Below are 17842 nucleotides of genomic sequence, written 5' to 3' on the forward strand. Positions count from 1 at the left end.
CTCAAAGAAGTGACTCTAAATAGAGGTGAACCTCGACTTGTGTCATTTGTAGTTTTTTTCTGTACTATATTAAATAATAAAATGTCAATATTTGTCATCTTAAAATAGATTTATATTAACTAAATATTATTAAAATACATTCAGTACAGAACTGGGAATGTTTATCTACAGTTTAGTCCTGGAACAGATTAACGGCGTAAGCCCAGATTTACCTGTAATGACTGATTTCAACATAATAATTATGATAATGATGTCTAAATTATCACATTAAAGTAGAAATATTACGTATTCAGCGCTAGCGTTCCACCGTATGATCCGATCAAACAAATCCGGCCTTACGCCGGCCTCTCGGACGCGTCTCGCTGAAACGGCGAGGAGGAAACAAAAGAGCCGCTTTGGTTTGCGGTGCGGATTTATCGGCATCACATCTGCTCACCTCGGAGGAAGAGCCAACCATAATCTCACACCTGCTGTTGGCTTTCGCTCAGCTGAGCCGCCGGATAAATCTCACGGATGGGCACACGAAGCACGCCCGCCGCGCAAACACCCCCAACCGCCAACCGCCGGCGTGAATCCAAACGATCCGAGGCCAAACATCTGGAAAGAGGCGCCCTGATTTATCAACTCGTTCTCCTTCACAGAGGAGTCGCGTCGTGAAAGTCAGCTGCACGTCTCCGTGAATCCGTCCTCTTTTTTCCCGAGGACTAAAATTGATATCGTGTTCGAGACAATCCCGTTAGCGCCGTGTAATCCGACCCCGACCGATGGAGTGTCCTCAGAAACAGACAGGATTACACCCGGCTTGATTCCCACAGAGATATTTGCTGCTTTAGAATTTTCAGGAAAAGCACGTCCGAGGGCTCAAGTTTTTCGGGTTCCATCGCTTCCTGTCGCCTCCAGATGACCGCGCCTCATTTTAGCACCCACGCTAACGCGGATGCAGATGGGAGGAAGTAAACACTTGGGGCGTGAAGACGGGGGCGCACCATTTGGGAACCAATGAGGAAGACGAACGGACGGATGAGAGTCGCTCCTCTGGCGCTGCTGATCGCTGCAACTTAGCGTCCAATCATCAGACGCGAACCGCGGCAGATGACTTCCCCTCCTCCGCCCCCATTCGTCACGCCGAGAGGACATCAAAGCTAATTGAGCGTTTTTGCCATTTGGGGGGGGGCATTAATTGAAAAGCCATCAGCGGCAGACATTAACCGTCAACATTATGTTTGACATCCTGCGAAGATGAAACGGCGCTCTGGGGGCCATTAGCGGGCCCCCCAGGAGCCCCCCAAGACGGAGGCCTAAAGCCACACCGTTTCCCCGCTGATAATCACCGATGGATGGGTCTGACGTGTCGTTCGGGGTCGGTGTCCCCCCGGGATGAACCAGGACAGACAGGGAAGGAGACACAGGGACCAATCAGAGACCAGGACCAATGACTGGACCTGATGATTGGACCCACATCTCGTCTGGTGTGGCAGAGAATGAACAGTATTGGTTCAGGGAATAAGGGCAACACCCCTCTGATCCTACATGGTACATTCCGTGTCCCCCGCCTCTACGGATGACTTTGGACTCTTCCAAACCAGGAAGGACCGGCGGGTGAGTTCTAGTCCCTGTTCTTCTGTGTTCTGGACCGGTCCACACTGGGAGGAACGTTTGTAAACTTCAGAATGCTCCAAGAAAATTGCACTTTTTATCCTAAATTTAAAGTTTGAGTCTCCTGGAGGATTAAATTCTCTGCCTTCTGTCTGGACCCTCTGGGCCGCCGTAGAATCGGTCTCATATTCATCCTGCAGGAAGTCTCTGGTGTGAATAAAGTTTTCCTTAATTCATGAACATCCGTGAAGCTCCTAAACGGTTCCGTCATCTCCTGAGACGTTCTCTGGAGAACCTGGTGATCATTTTGGTTTCACCGATGGTGAACAGACCCGACCTGGACGGGAGCCGGTGAACGGAGGGGGCTGTTATTTTTATTATTTAGTGGGAAGAAGGAGGTTAGGGTTCCGGGAATTAATTTTCATAAATTATTGGAGGGTAAGCGAGCGACGGAAACAGAATCACATCCAATCCTTTCATCCCGTTTAAAAGCAGCTCTTACCGGCGGCGCCGTGACGAACTGACAGCTGGGTAATGGGATGCAGAGTTCAGGGGAACGGGCGCGAAGTTATGCCTCCGGATAAAATGAGCGCCGCCATTTTCATTTGCAGCTGTTAGACCGCAGTGACGTTGGTTTGAGAGGCCGAGGCTGCGAGTTCTAGCGGCTGTGCTTCAGAGGAATATTTACTGACGCGGCTCAGAATGAGACGTTTGTTCCTGCAGCTCAGGAACGGGTTTGATTCCACAGGAAGTCCCCGTCTGCACAGGTTACACGTGTGTTAGCCGCCACGGGGGGTACAGGGCAGGTGCAGAACACCTGGTTGGTTGGTTGGTTGGTTGGTCAGTTGGACGGCCACTGGGTCAGTTGGGTGTTTGGTTAGTTTTTAATTAGTTGGTCAGTTGGTCGGTTCATTGTTTGGTGTGTTGGTTGGCTGGTCTGCTGATCTACCTGTCAGTCGGTCGGTCAGTCGGTTGGTTAGTCGGTCAGTTGGGTGGTTGGTTGTTAGTTTGTTGGTCAGTCGGTTGGTCAGGTGGGTGGTTGGTTGGTTGTCAGTCGGTCGGTCAGTCGGTTGGTTAGTCGGTCAGTTGGGTGGTTGGTTGTTAGTTTGTTGGTCAGTCGGTTGGTCAGGTGGGTGGTTGGTTGGTTGTTAGTTGGTTGGTCAGTCGGTTGGTTAGTCGGTCAGTTGGGTGGTTGGTTGTTAGTTTGTTGGTCAGTCGGTTGGTCAGGTGGGTGGTTGGTTGGTTGTTAGTTGGTTGGTCAGTCGGTTGGTCAGTTGAGTGGTTGGTTGGTTGTTAGTTGGTTGGTCAGTTGAGTGGTTGGTTGGTTGTTAGTTGGTTGGTCAGTTGGGTGGTTGGTTGGTTGTTAGTTGGTTGGTCAGTCAGTTGGTCAGTTGAGTGGTTGGTTGGTTGTTAGTTGGTTGGTCAGTTGAGTGGTTGGTTGGTTGTTAGTTGGTTGGTCAGTTGAGTGGTTGGTTGGTTGTTAGTTGGTTGGTCAGTCGGTTGGTCGTTGGTCGGTCGGTTGGTCAGTTGGGTGGTTGGTTGGTTGTTGGTTGGTCAGTCTAGTTGAGTGTAGTTGAGTTCTTCTCTTACTTCCTCCCATGCGTCTCTTTCCTGTTCGTACTTCCTGTGCTCGTCAGGGGAAACGAATCAAGCGCTCCTTCTTTCCTCCCCGTTTCCCAGTTTATCAAATATTCTCTCTGATTTTTGTGGCTTGTTTTTCCCGTTCGTTTCTGAAAACTAAATTTCTTGCTTCTCTCCCAGACCGTCTGTCTGACTTCCTGGTTGTGACAGATGCCTTCCATCCAGGAAGTCAAGAAGACGAAGAAGTTTAAACCACTGGAGATAAAGACTCATCGGGGTCTTTGGTGGATAATCCAAATTAAGTTTTTATCTCCTTCTCTGATGAAGATAAAAAAAATATGAGTGAGAAATTGTAACGCTAAAAGCCTCTTGTAGGTTTTAGAGTCGGATTTCGTGCCAGGAGATAAGCAGAACCACGACGCTACGGCGGCCCAACAGAACCAGGCGGTCCGGAGACGGCGCTGCAGCAGCCATGTTTAATTCCGTTATAACAGACACTCGGCTCAGACAAATGAAATCATCATCCGCTGCTGGAGGGGGGCCAAGTTTACATAAATCAATTAAGAAAGGGATGCTCCTCAACCCCCCCAGCGACTGCACTTGGAAACAGAGTTCACCCGACCGGCCTGGAAATGAATATCTGTGGTTCAGACGGGGCGTTTGGATCCGGTCTGGTGGGTCAGGGGTCGCAAGGGTTGCTACTAGGGGAACTCGGCGTCTTCGGACTGTCCTTAAACCAGATTGGGCCGCGTTCCAATCTGCTCCAATTGGCTCCCTGTGAAGTAAATGGATGAGGTTTCAATTTTTAAAAAAACCCCTCTTAAAGAGGAGGAATATCATCCGGATCACGTCATTATCCTCGCTCTGAAGAAATTATATGATGGATTAAAAACAGGAGATGAAATGAGGCCTTCAATGACACCACGGATTCTCATTAGCGGCTGAGAAAAATGAGAGATATTCCATCAAAAACGTGAGACGGCCGCAGCTGGAGGCGCCTTATCGGCCGCCGCCTCGCGGCGACGCGTCTCCGAGGTTTCTCCCAGCGTTTGATCTGATCAGGAGGAGGAACCCAGTGGCTTGATTTGAAAAGTGTGTGTCGTGGCTGAGGCGGGTGTTTTCTCTCTCTGTCCTGCATCACATATCAAACGTGGAGCAGCGGATGGTGTTTTAATGGTGTTATTCCAGCGTGAGGACAATTAGCTGCTGGGATGGAGGAGGAGATGCTGGCTCGGCAAAATCACGCCGCATTTAAAACCTCAAATTAGAAGCTGTGACTGCAATTGAGCTGAAAACCGATGCGGCGCCTGATTGGACTCTTCATGTGAACAGGCCGGGTCTGAAGGATCCGGGATCAGGTGCAGCCGGCGTTCGCTCCGGTGATGCCCCCCCGGTGCAGATCAGATGATGTACAGCTGCAGCGGCTCCACTTCCACCACATCCATTATCCTCCGACAGTTTCACGGCTGTCGGGCCACCCGTAATGATATCCGATGGGTCAAGTTGGGATTGGACAGGTGAGGCGGTATGTCATCCTGACAGCGGGACAAGGGGAACAGCGTGGGCACTGATAGCAGCAGAAAATCATTTCTGTGTAGAAGCTGCTCCTCCTGGATGTTTCAAAGGGTTTTTTTTGTAAATCAAGGTCTGAAAGCTTTTATTGTCTGTTTTCTGAGGCTGTTTGTGCATCAGAGGAGCCTTGAATAGGAAACAGAACAAACCTCCACCTGCTTCGAGCTCCTCCGGAACTTTCCTGACAGTCTGAGTTGCCATGGCTGCATGATGAGAACCAACCCTCCCCCCACCCCAACACCCCCCCCCCACACACACACACACGTTTAAACCTGCAGGACTGGGGATTCTAATCAGAGGCCAATGTTCCTCCTTTAGGAACCCTGAAGGGCTGCTGCCTGAACGTGGTTATAATCATTATTATTACTATTATTATTGTTATTATTATTATTACTATTATTATTATTACTATTATTATTGTTATTATTATTATTGTTATTATTATTATTACTATTATTATTATTACTATTATTATTATTGTTATTATTATTATTATTATTATTATTATTATTATTGTTGTTGTTGTTGTTAATAGTAGTAGTAGTAATAGTAGTAGTAGTATCGTTACCATGGTGATCTGGGTTCTGGGGGCAGGTTTTCATGGTCTGGGAGTCACATGACAACAATCATGGCCTCTCTCAGTTTGTGAGACCCAACTGGAGGCTGTTGCCCCGGACTACACTGCTCCCAGGATCCACTGGTTGGGATTGTACACCTCACACCCCTCTGGACCCCTCTGGACCCCTCTGGACCCCTCTGGTCCCCTTTGGACCCTCTGGACTCTTCTGGACCCCTCTGGACCCTCTGGACCCCTTTGGACCCTGTGGACCTATCTGAACCCACTGGACCCTCTGGACCCCTCTGGACCATCTGGACCCCTATGGACCATCTGGACCCTCTGGACCCCTCTGGACCCTTCTGGACCACTCTGGACCCTCTGGACCCCTCTGAACCCCTCTGGACCCTTCTGGACCACTCTGGACCCTCTGGACCCCTTTGGACCTTGTGGATCTATCTGAACCCTCTGGACCCTTCTGGACCACTCTGGACCCTCTGGACCCCTCTGGACCCTCTGGACCCCTCTGAACCCCTTCAGAAATGTCTGGAACACCCATCAGTTTCCAGTAACTTCATTGGACGGAGAGCGGCTCAGAACCCCGATGAACATTCCAGATATCAAAGTTTCCTCCACATATTTCATGTTAGGAAACCTCCAAACCATCGAGTCGACCTCCAGCTGGAGGAGCTCATCGCGATCAATCAGCCGCCGCCGCCACCGGATCATCTTTCTGTTCGTATCTGAGCTGGAAGGAGGAAAGCGTTTGAGTCGGTTCGGCAGTGAAACATCCTTCTGGTCCTTATCTGAGACGCGGGTCGGAGTGAAGGAGGGTTCGGCGCCCCGGATCATCACTTCCAGCTTCGCACTGCAAAAAAATAAAAGAAAATAAAAGAAAGCAAAACTGAATTCTGGTGAAAATCTTTCCAAAGAAACTCTTTCAAATCAGCTGAAAATCCCTTCTGTCTGGAAAAATAATCTTTATTTGATTTCATTTGTTTTAAATCAAAGTCTCTTGTTTTCATATTGTTATAATTGTAGATTTTTTTTATATTTTTTTAATGTTTTTGATTCTATTTAATTATATATTGGAACCTGAAATAAACAACTTTCTAATTCATAAACTCTATGATCCAACACGTAGAATTGTTGTTGAGGTTCAGCTTACATGTTTGTTTGTTTGTTTGTTTGTTTGTTTATGATCATCTTGACGTAAATACTGAGACATATTGGTAGGGCGGGGTTTACTCCAGTAGAACTTTCATTATCAGGACACTTCTTACAGAATATTGTGGGTTTTTTATGAACTCATTTTGGGGGGTTTTAGTCTGATTTGTCACATTTCTGCAGCCTTGGAGGACAAACACAACATTTTGTTTGTTTGTTCGACTTGAACAGAAATCTTCCTTTTCTTTGAAAAGTAAACAAAGCAGAAAGAAGAGTCTTCATCACCGCTTTCAGTTTCTTCCATTTATTTTTAAATCTCATTTAATTTCCTGAAGCCAAGTTGATTTTTATCATTCAAACAAATCTTTCCAGGAGTCGTCGCACAGATCTCCTCGTCCTTCTACTTTTTATTTCTTTTTTCTCAGAGCGACTCCACCTCAACATGAAACCGTCGGGAGGTGTCGGATCTTCAGGAGAGAATTTAATGCACGATTTTAATTTATGGCACAAGCAACACTTCCAAGATATTTCTGTTTGCATACACACACACACACACACACACACACAGGCTCAACGAGCCAAACACTACCCAGAGATGAAAATCCACAAACACACACAAACACTCGGCGTGTTTCTCTCTGCGGACTCTGACGTGATGAAATGTGCTGTCACACTCCCTCTCCTCTTCAGGCCTCTGCTTAAAATTCAAGCACCATGGATACAGAAGTCAAGGAGGCGTTCAAGGTCCGCTGACAGGGGCTGAAATGTTAGCGCTCACGCAAGAGGATGTCCTGAAGACAGGAAACGGTTTGTCTGAAACAAGGAAGTCCTCCAGAGGTCCCCCTGTTTCCTTTTCTCTATCTATCTATCTATCTATCTATCTATCTATCTATCTATCTATCTATCTATCTATCTATCTATCTATCTATCTATCTATCTATCACGTGGTTCTGATTAACGTGACTGAGACCCCCTGAAGGGTTGTGGGGTTGCGATCACATCTTGGACTGGATCTGAAGGAGCCCACATGGGGTCCGGATCACAATGTGATCCGTTTAGAGGCTGACCCAGGGTCAGCTGGAACCTGAATGCCTCACAGCAGGTCAGAGGTCAGCGGGGGAAGACCACCTGGAACCAGGACGGAACAACGCGCCTCCTGGGAGGACTGCCAGAAACATAGAAGAAGACAAAGATGGATGGATGGACGGATGGATGGATAATGTAGATAGGTGATAGATCCTTTATGAATGGATGATGGAGGGATACGAGGAGCTTTGCAGACGGAGAGGCGGATAGATGATGGACAGATGGATGGTGCTGACATGAAATCCTTCAGACTCATCCAGTTGGTTGTGTTTTCTCTCCCTCTGACTCATTATTGACTTGAGCGTTAAAACTTGATTGGAACGTTTTCAAACCTCCTTCCTGACAGACATGCCTGAGCTCCATCCACTGACTCCACCTCAGACGGGGAGAGGGGTGAGGAGGGTGAGGGAGTGACGCTGGGGGACACAGTAAAGCTACTGTCTCTCCTCTCAGATGCTTCCTGAGGAGAGCTGGACCACACGGTCCCCTAACAATTCTCTACTGCCATCTTCTGACCATCTACGGTACTGCAATACTATTCACATTACCTTTCATGTTAATTTAATGTTAAATATGTTAAAATAAATATTTATCGGAAAAATGACACATGAAAGAGTGATATAGATGTTCATAATTAAATTCTATTAGATGCCAAGAGATGACAGGATAAAATTTTATTCTTTTTCAATGTTGATTAAACAGATATTTTAATAATTTCAATCAATTTAATTAAACTGTACAGAAGCAGGGAAATAAAGCATTTGTTTATTTAAAGATTATTAGGGACAATACATCAACAACTTGATCTGAACAGTCGAAACTAAACATTAGGGGTGTTGTTCCAACACACGACCATCGGGGGGCGCTAGTGTACAACTACAGGTCGTTTAAACGTCACCTGTGCGGCGCTAAATCAGACTGAAAGGCGGAAGTTAGCTGTTTTATTTATATGCAGTATAATATATGTTATATATTAGGATATATTGTTGTATTGTTGATGTTTACGCCCGTTATTTTGTGCTGCAATAACTTGATTTGTTGATGAAATAAAAAAGGGTGACAAGATATTCCGGTGAGCACTTTCAAAATAAGATGCTTAAATGGACATGGAGATTGATGCAGCTATTTCCGGTAGAGATCACCTAAATACAGTAAAAAAAAATACGTAAAGTTACCGCACTTAAAGATAATCATCTAAAAGCGTATAATCATCCTTTATGGAGATTGGTTTAATTTAACTGATTATTTTTTTTACTATTGGAAAAAAAGACGATGACGTATTTTTTACGGGACGTTGGTTTGACCGGAAGCAGTCGACATGAATTTACGTCACATTTCTAGATTTCTGTCACGGATGCTAGCTAGCAAGCTACATAGCCTTAATGCTGTACCAGATCAACTATTGTACAGTACCTCTGTTATTGAACCACATTAGCCTGAAACATATGAATAAAGTTTATTGAAACAAAAAAAAATGTGCTCTCTTCTCTTGATGACGTATATTTCAGGGGACGGCGGAAGGAGGGCGGTTTGAACGGAGTTAGCGGGACCGTCAGGGAAACGTCTCACCGAAACGACGCGAGTTAGCAGAGAATAAACTTTAATCCGCTTTTCTTCTCAAAGAGTTTCGCTGCTGTTAACGAGCTAACGGGATGCTAGCCAGCTAGCCGCGTCGAACCGTCCTCTGTGCTGTTTTGACTGCCGTCGGAATGGCGAGTGTCCACGAGAGCCTGTACTTCAACCCCATGATGACGAACGGGGTGGTCCACGCGAACGTGTTCGGCATCAAAGACTGGGTCACCCCCTACAAGATCTCCGTGCTGGCGCTGCTGTACGAGATGACGGCGTCCAAAGTCAGCCTCCCGGAGAGGAGGCTGCTCAACAAGCTCATCCTGCCGCTGCAGCAGGTCGGTGATGTGGACAAGCTAACGCTAAGCTAACGCTAAGCTAACGCTGCTAACCCTGCGGCAGGTCGGTTCTGTGGCTGAGCTAACGCTAAGCTAACGCTGTGTGCTCTGCTCGGTCCAGGGTCCGGATCTGAGCCTGGACCAGTTCCTGAGGACCGTGGAGGAGTGCTGTCCTCAGTCTGCCTACGCGGTCAAACTCAGGTCGGTGTGATGGTCCATGGACCCCCTCCACACACCGGTAACACCATCCCGTTACCCTGGTTACCAGTGTACTGGATGATGGAAACCTGCCCTCTGTCGGGGCCCACAGAATGTTTAGTTCTGTGATTCTAAACACAGTGAAACCATCAAAATAAAGTTTAGACTCAGGAAAAAAAGTTTGTTTCTAACGTTGTGGGTTCTTTAGTTACCAGCAGTAGAACACAGGGTGGGTCTTGTTTGTGTGAAGAGCAGGATGGAGACTTTGATGCTAGTATTTTTAGCCTTATTGACGTCTCAAACATCTAAACAGTTGTTTACTTCTGTAAACAACAAACACAACACAGAACAGGTTTAGATACAAATGCACAACTATGTTCAGCGTCTATTTGACAACAACAAATGATTTTTTTTGGCTGTAGCAGTGATATCAGATCTGAGGGTCTGGGGTTCAGAGGTCACACTGACGGGGATGACTTTCAATCCTCCACCCATTCAATCTGTCCGTCATCGTTTCTCACAATTGTGACTCTCACCGAACTAACATGAAATATTCTCCGTATGAGTCTGAGCAGCCTGATTTTGTCGCGATCTTCGTCTCCTCTGTCTCTTCCTGTCTTATTCTCGTGTAATAGACACCGATGGCTCGTCCAAACACAGCCCTACTGCCCCCTACTGGAGATCAGTTCACACCCACACTGCTGTGGGAGTAGGATACTGATGGTGTGCCTCTGCCCCCCCAACCAAAGGACATAAGTGACATCTCTAGACATGAATGGCAGCCAGTGAGTTAACAAAGAAAATGATAGAAGACTGTTCGAGTTCCCCATCAGCAGCGATTCCATCAGTAATCCTGCTCCTCATGGACTGACACGCCCACCTGATGATGTCACTAGCTGGGCTGGCGGCTCATGAACCTCACGTTTGGAGCGATCACAACCTTCCCTACGTCCAGATGCTCGACCAGCTTTTAGACAGTGACCAGGTTTTCTCAGATGGACCCAGAAACAACGACGGGTGTGTTTTTATTCCACGTCTTATTTCTGTCCTCTCAGGCTGCACGAGATGGCCAACGGCGAGCTGAAGGACATGGAGTACTTCTTCTCCACTCTCCCCACTCCGTTCACCGCTTTCGATTCTGAGGCCTACAAGACGAGTGTGGTGGGTGAGTAGGTCGCCCACAGAGGGAGGGTTCCGTTTCTGTGTCCGCACCCTCACGCTGATCGGACGTAGGTGGCGGGTTTCCTGGAGCTTCCAGCGTTCTCTTGAACGCCTGAAGAAGTAGACGAGTTCCCACGACTCCAGAAGATCCCAGAATAACGTGGTTGTGAACGTGTTTGTGCTGCCGGAGCTCCGGGGGCGTTGGCGTGACGAGCTTTCCCTCGCTTTCAGGGCTGTTCATGCGCCACATGCTGTTGGCCTACAACAAGCTGTCCTTCAGTCAGGTCTACAAGCTCTACAAGTCGCTGCAGCTCTACTACCACGGCCACTACGCCAAGCCCAACGATGGGGGGGAGGCCCCGCCCCCGCTGGTCGCCGACGACTCCGACATGGACCTGACCGGCAGCGAGGATCTGATCGGGGACGGGATGGAAAAAGACGAGTCGGACCCCCCCCTGCACGAGTCGGAGCTCCGGTTGGTGTCGCCGCCGTTTGAATGCGTTTCAGTTTCCAGATTGGAGATACAGCGTTTCCTTTGGTCTCCATGGTGATGGCTAACAGCTGACTGTCTGTTCCTGTTCCAGAGGCGACGTCGCCCCCAGCCGGGGCCCCCTGTCCCAGAAACAAGCCGAGTACTTTCTCGCCAGGCAGGTGAGTGATTTAAACGGAAGGATGACGTGAGCTGAAGCCGACGCCCGGCCGTCGCTACGGCGCCCGTCGTGGGTGTCGTTCCGTCGCTACGGCGATGAGGCGATGCAGAAGATCTGAAATCAACAGAAGCAGAAAATGAATTTCTGTTGTTTGTTTCCACATTTAACTGCAGGACAAGGAATTCTTTTTGATCATTAATCAAAAGTTGTGACGGTTTCTGGGTGAAACAGGCAGAAACTTTGTTTTGGGGGAAACGAGTTTTTCTCATGAACGCTGGGAATAAATGAGGAGTGATGAGGACAGACGTGATGGATTAGAGATGGTTATAAACCGTCAGCGGGTTCTAGATCGGATCCTGATTGGCCGTCCTGTTGTGTGCCCCCCCCCCCCAGGCGTACCTCCTGAAGAACGACGAGAACAAAGCTCTGAAGCCGGCGGCGCTGCAGGAGGAGCTCAACAACATGCTGAAGTTCAACCCCGACTTCGCCGAGGCGGTGAGGACGCTCAGCTGCATTCACGTCCTCCTGGGGAGGGTGTGGTGGGGCGCTTGGTCCATCTTCATCTTCATCACCTGCTTCCTCCCCAGCACTGCCTGAACTACTTGAACAGCATGCGGGTGCAGGACATCTTCCTGTCGGCTCACAGCCTCCTTCACTTCTTCGACCGACTCATCCTGTCGGGGAACGAAGGGAAGAGCAACGGCGACGAGGGCTACGGGCGGAGCCTCCGCTACGCCGCCCTCAACCTGGCCAGCCTGCACTGTCGCTTCGGTCACTAGTGAGTAGAGGAGCTGGGGGGGGGGGACGGACGGACATGGGGGAGGTCGCTGACGGTCTCGTCTTCCTCAGCCAGCAGGCCGACCTGGCGCTGCAGGAAGCGATCCGCATCGCCCAGGAGTCCAACGACCACGTCTGCCTGCAGCACTGCCTGGTAACGCCCCCCCCCCTGCCGCCACCGCCGCCGCCAGCTGGTCCAGATCAACTTGATTCAGGCAAACCCCCCTCTCTCTCTGTGCCCCCCTTTGACAGAGTTGGCTGAACGTCCTGGAGCAGATGAGGGGGTCCGACAGCACCATGCTGACCGAGGATTCGGTGAAGATGGCCGCTCACTTCTGCCTGCCGGTGAGGCATTCAAAGACCCCCCCCCCCAGTTTACGTCCTTATTTATTTATTTATTTATTTATTTAAAGATAATTTTATCAAAGCGTTTGATTTCACACAGAAAGTCGAAAGTCAGTGTGTGTGTGTGTGCGTGTGTGTGTGTGTTCGTTCGTTCAGCCGTTTCCTGTGAAAGGGATGGAAGTCCCGCCTTCCATTTCTGCAAAACATATTTTTTCCCTGCTGTTCTATTCAGGAGTATAAAATATTCATTCTGTAACTCACATCGAGGGTTTTTACGTCACCTAAGAGGAGTTTAGTGTTTTAGAACGTCTGAAGACGTATCGGCAGAATTCCTCATCAGTTTTACGTCTGATGGAGTAAAATAAGTTGTATAAAGTAAACTGACCTGCGTTCGCCTGTGGTTTAAATAAATAAAGTCTGTTGTGATTTCATGAGGTCCTTATTTTAATGAACTTGTTTTAATCTGGATCTGGTTTCTGTTTGTTTCTACCTGACGCTTCCCTCCCCCCCCAGTACCTGGCGTCTCTGGGGGTGCAGTCTCTGGTCCAGCAGGGGGCGACGCGGGGCCGGACGGCCCACCAGCTGCTGGACGCGCTGAAGGACACGGACGTCCTGCACTGGAAGCACAGCCTGTCGGAGCTGATCGAGATCAGCCTGGCTCAGACCACCTCCATGTGGAGGCTGTACGGCAAGAGGTCAGCCCCGCCCACCGCGTCCACAGGGGGGTGTCGGTACACGGTTTTCACACATTGCCCCCCCCGTGTCGAGCAGCACCATGGCCGTGCAGCAGGCGCAGCTGCTGCTCAACATGAGCAGCCTGGAGCCCGTCAACTTCGGCGTCCAGCAGAACAACACGGAGGCGTTCGCCGTGGTCCTGTGCCACCTGGCAGAGCTGCACGCCGAGCAGGTAGGTGTGTGTGTGTGTGTGTGTGTGTGTGTGTGTGTGTGTGTGTGTGTGTGTGTGTGTGTGTGTGTGGTCCGTTTGGATCCGACGTGGAGCGACTCTGTGTGACGTCTGCCTTCGTTTCAGGGCCTCTACGGATCCGTGTCAGAGATCCTGCAGCATCTGAAAGAGCAATTTCCTCCCCACTCGCAGCACGCCAAGGTGCCCCCCCCCCCCACACACACACAAAAATACATGCCCCCTCCTGCGATATTTAGAGCTGTTAAAGGAGCACTTCGCACAAAGCTGAAGCCTCGCCGTTCGCTCCTCATCCTCACATCCGTGGAAACGCATGGAGGAGGAACGTAGCGTCATGCTAACTGGTGTTAGCTTGAAGCACATCCAGAATTTTCACCCTGAAAAGAAAGAAAAAGAAACTAAAAGTGATAAAAGACTCAGAAATGGTGCCTGAGTAGGAAAACATGTTTAATTCAAGTGTTAAAATAGTTACAATCAAAAAACTCAATTCCAGGTCCAACCTGGAGCAGCTGAATAGATGATGATGATGATGATGGTGGTGATGATGATGATGATGATGGTGGTGATGATGATGGTGGTGATGATGATGATGGTGGTGATGGTGATGATGATGGTGAAGTGATGATGATAATGATGATGGTGGTAATGGTGATGATGATGGTGGTGATGATGATGGTGATGGTGGTGATGGTGATGATGATGATGGTGGTGATGATGGTGATGGTGATGGTGGTGATGATGATGGTGGTGATGATGATAATGATGATGGTGGTAATGGTGATGATGATGGTGGTGATGATGATGGTGATGGTGGTGATGGTGATGATGATGATGGTGGTGATGATGGTGATGGTGATGGTGGTGATGATGATGGTGGTGATGATGATGATGGTGATGGTGGTGATGATGATGGTGGTGATGGTGATGATGATGGTGGTGGTGATGATGATGATGGTGGTGATGATGATGGTGGTGGTGATGATGATGATGGTGGTGTTGGTGATGATGATGGTGATGATGGTGATGATGATGATGATGGTGGTGATGGTGATGATGATGGTGGTGGTGATGATGATGATGGTGGTGTTGGTGATGATGATGGTGATGGTGATGGTGGTGATGATGATGGTGATGATGGTGATGATGATGATGGTCCCGTGTTCCAGCTCTGGATGTTGTGTGACCTGAAGATCCAGTTCGAGCGCCACATGAACGAAGGGAAATACCACCTAGCAGAACCGCTGGTGACGGCCATAGCTGCCCTGAACCGGACCGAAGGCCTGTACAGGTACGCCCGGGTCCAGGTGTGTGTGATGTGTGTGTGACGTATGCGTGTCGATGTAACTCCCCCCCCCAATCCCTACAGGAAGGCTCAGGTCCTGAAGGCGCTCCACCGCAGCTCGGAGGCGTACGCCGTCCTCCAGCGGCTGCAGACTCACTGCGAGAACAACCGGTGCACCGAGGTGGTCATCAGGTAGGGACGCTCCGATTGGCTGAAACCCATTTTAAGCGCTTGGTTTGGACGCCCTGGGGTTCAGCCTGAGGAGGAGGAGCTTCCGTCTTGGCGCTGACATTTCCCCTTTCCGTTCCCAGAGTTCTCCTCTCCACCGCCGAGCTCCACTGGGAGTCGTCCGGCTTCTCCACGGCGCTCCCTCTGCTGCTGCAGGCGCTGGCTCTGGCCCGGCAGCACTTCCTGCAGGCGCTGGCGTCCGAGACCGTCCTGCACCTGGCCTTCACTCAGGTCAGACCCTCGCCATCGCGGCGTTCCGCGCAGCACTTCTTGCTAACGCTGTTCTGACACGCGGCTCCTCGTCTGCAGCTGATGCTGGGCGTCCCGGAGCAGGCGCTGAGCGTCCTGCACCAGGCCCTGGAGCCCGTCCTGGCCCACGGCGCCATCATCGACCGGGGCCGCGCCCTGCTGCTGATGGCCCGCTGCCAGATGGCCGTGGCCGGGTTCACGCCCGACGGACAGGAACCAGCAGGTAGGCCCCGCCCACAGAACCGCCAGTGCTAGTTCAGTCCGGGTCTGGGGGAACATCCGTCGGCTCCCGAGCCTCCGTTCACGCCGCTGCTCGCCGCCTCCCTGCAGATCCTCGTCTGGCGCACCTGGCGGTCGACTCCCTGAAGGAGGCGGCGGCTTATTTCTCCCAGCTGAACTGTAAGGAGCGTCTGCGTGACGTCCACTTCCTCCTGGCTCAACTGCACCACGCCCTGGGTCAGACGTCGCTCCGGAACCAGAGCGCCGTTCTCTTCCGGCTCCTGGACCAGGAGCTCCAGTCCCCGGCGCCCCCCGCCTCCATGCGAGTCTGAGTTCAGCCTCGACACCGAGCGGAACGCCGCGGGATGGAGGTCGAGGTCTGTCCTGCTTAGGGGGGGTTTAAGACAGCCACTGGGATGAGACTAATAAAAGTTTACAGCAGACGAAGAACGGTCTTCCTGTGGGCGGCAACGAAGAACCGTCTGGAGTTCATCAGGAGGCGTCGCCGCGGCGCCCGTGCGCCTGCCAATCCGTGATGAATGAGGGTAATATCACAGTTAGCTCGGTGATGAATGTGTCGCACCGACCCAGCCCGTTCCGCGTTCTACCAGAGGAATACTGATGAGGCCCCGCCACGAATCCAGGATTCCATTTGGAACGCGGCGCTCAGGCAGCAGATCGCGTTTCCGAGCCGAGAACCTGAGATTTATTACCTCACCGTAAGATTAACGACCGCCTTCATGTCTAGTTGATGTGAAGCGAGGATAAGCTCTGAGGGAAACGCGTCCAGGAGTGACGTCTGGTTGGAGGAGGTTCTGGGATCGACTCGTTAGCCTCGTCTACGCTAGCACAACGCAACACGCGTAAAAATAAAGATATTGATGTCAGACATGTCCTGATCCAGTAGGAAATAAGAGTTAATGGATAAAAATCAAAGAACGACAGAAGTACCCCATGAAGGGGTTAAAAGGGGCGGGGCAAACCTCTGAATTAAGTTGATTTGAAGTCATTTATAAGAAATCCTACTAAAAACAGGTCAGTTTTCTGAATCCTGCACTTGTTCAGTCATTTGTTACTGAATATATTTCATATTCATGACTTCAAAGTGTTTCCAAAACAAAAAGCCTTTTTTGAAATCTAATCGATCCTCAGGTTGAATTTGTGTTTTGGTGCCAATTAGCAAAAAAGAAAGTCACGTGGGTGTTGATGCTAACGTGTAGCTTGATGCTGTTACAGTACAGTTTTGGTGGGCTTTGGACAGGTACCCAAACTAAACAAGTTCGTTCTTAAATATTTTAAGAATAAAAATTTGTGTGAAGAGTTTTGAACTCGGTGTTTTGTCGGCTGTCGTTTCTCATTCTGTTGCTACGCGTAAAAAATGCTAACTCTAGAATTTTCCCCTAGACACCCAGAAATAAGGTTTGTGTTTAAATCAATGAAATTGTGTCATCAGGTATTAGCATGTTGTTGTGTTAGTATGCTTATGATAGCATTTATCTTTAGCATGAGCCAAGTTGGCAGAGGTTCTGGACTATTGGCTTAACAAAATGCAAGATTCAAGCCAAAAGTCCCGAGCCTTACATGGTTCCTTGAAAGTGCTTGAATGTTTTATCCAGTAGCTTCATGCTTCTTTAAGCAGGAGAGGCGGAACAGGCTAAGCTAACAGTAAAGCTAATGTTAAGTGTAGCTTCAGCTATGCCTGGAAAGCAGACGTTTAGACTGACTACTGTGAAAAAACTCATTAGTTGCAGGTAACCAACCTTGAATTAGTCATCCAGGAGATTTAATCATCATCTTGTGAAACTGATTGTGTAGCGAAAAAAATTCTGGTTTGATTTTGATTTTGGAAGAGTTGTGTGTCCTGCATTAAATATTGCTTCCTGATTTCTTGGCAACTTCAGGTTCAGAAATTTCAACACGGAGGATTTGTTCAAAATGTTTAATAATAACAAACATGGCAACGATGGCGGCATAAGAACAATGCATGTTTAGAAAAATATATCTGCTAATGTATTTTTCAGAAAACGCTTCACATCGACTGAACCTCTAAGAACATGACGCAACATCTGAGGAGTGACGGAAAACAGCTTCCACTAAAAGATGGGTGCGTTTCGGTGAAACAGGCAAACCACCTGAGGCGTCCTCGTTTAATTACTATACCTGCTCACGATGTTTAGAGTTGATTCGACATGACACCCCTAACTCCTACCCTTACCCCTACCCAACCCCACCCCCAGCCCAACCCCTACCCTTACCCCAGCCCAACCCCCAGCCCAACCCCTACCCAACTCCTACTCTTACCCCTACTGAACCCCTTTCCTTACCCCAATCCTACCCCAACCCAAC

At 49.3% G+C, this 17842-nt stretch overlaps 1 protein-coding gene across 2 annotated transcripts; it reads left to right on the forward strand.

Moving 5' to 3' along the window:
* Positions 1-9067: 9067 nt before the first annotated feature.
* On the forward strand, positions 9068-17764 carry anapc5 (anaphase promoting complex subunit 5). Of its 2 annotated transcripts, XR_011035085.1 has the most exons (18): positions 9068-9465; positions 9587-9666; positions 10719-10828; positions 11056-11299; positions 11409-11475; positions 11868-11969; positions 12062-12252; positions 12324-12405; positions 12504-12596; positions 13110-13291; positions 13368-13503; positions 13627-13701; positions 14685-14806; positions 14885-14992; positions 15112-15259; positions 15338-15500; positions 15608-16041; positions 17518-17764. XR_011035085.1 is itself a non-coding variant. In XM_068311795.1 (17 exons), the coding sequence occupies exons 1-17, from the start codon at positions 9268-9270 to the stop codon at positions 15826-15828; spliced, it is 2322 nt and encodes a 773-aa protein (XP_068167896.1). In that variant the 5' UTR covers positions 9068-9267; the 3' UTR covers positions 15829-17764. The 2 variants fall into 2 exon arrangements, 1 of the variants encoding a protein (XP_068167896.1); XM_068311795.1 differs by having other exon boundaries at positions 15608-17764.
* The last annotated feature ends 78 nt before the right edge of the window (positions 17765-17842 follow it).

This window comes from Antennarius striatus, chromosome 3 (assembly GCF_040054535.1).
Source record: "Antennarius striatus isolate MH-2024 chromosome 3, ASM4005453v1, whole genome shotgun sequence".
In the NCBI taxonomy this organism is placed as follows: domain Eukaryota; kingdom Metazoa; phylum Chordata; class Actinopteri; order Lophiiformes; family Antennariidae; genus Antennarius; species Antennarius striatus.

What these genes read in the sequence shown, in the direction of transcription:
- anapc5 (XM_068311795.1), top strand. Translation starts at nt 9,268, where the DNA reads ATGGCGAGTGTCCACGAGAGCCTGTACTTCAACCCCATGATGACGAAC. An exon ending in CCCACTCGCAGCACGCCAAG is followed by an intron (nt 13,702 to 14,684) that starts GTGCCCCCCCCC and finishes CCCGTGTTCCAG; the next exon opens with CTCTGGATGTTGTGTGACCT. An exon ending in TGCACCTGGCCTTCACTCAG is followed by an intron (nt 15,260 to 15,337) that starts GTCAGACCCTCG and finishes CCTCGTCTGCAG; the next exon opens with CTGATGCTGGGCGTCCCGGA.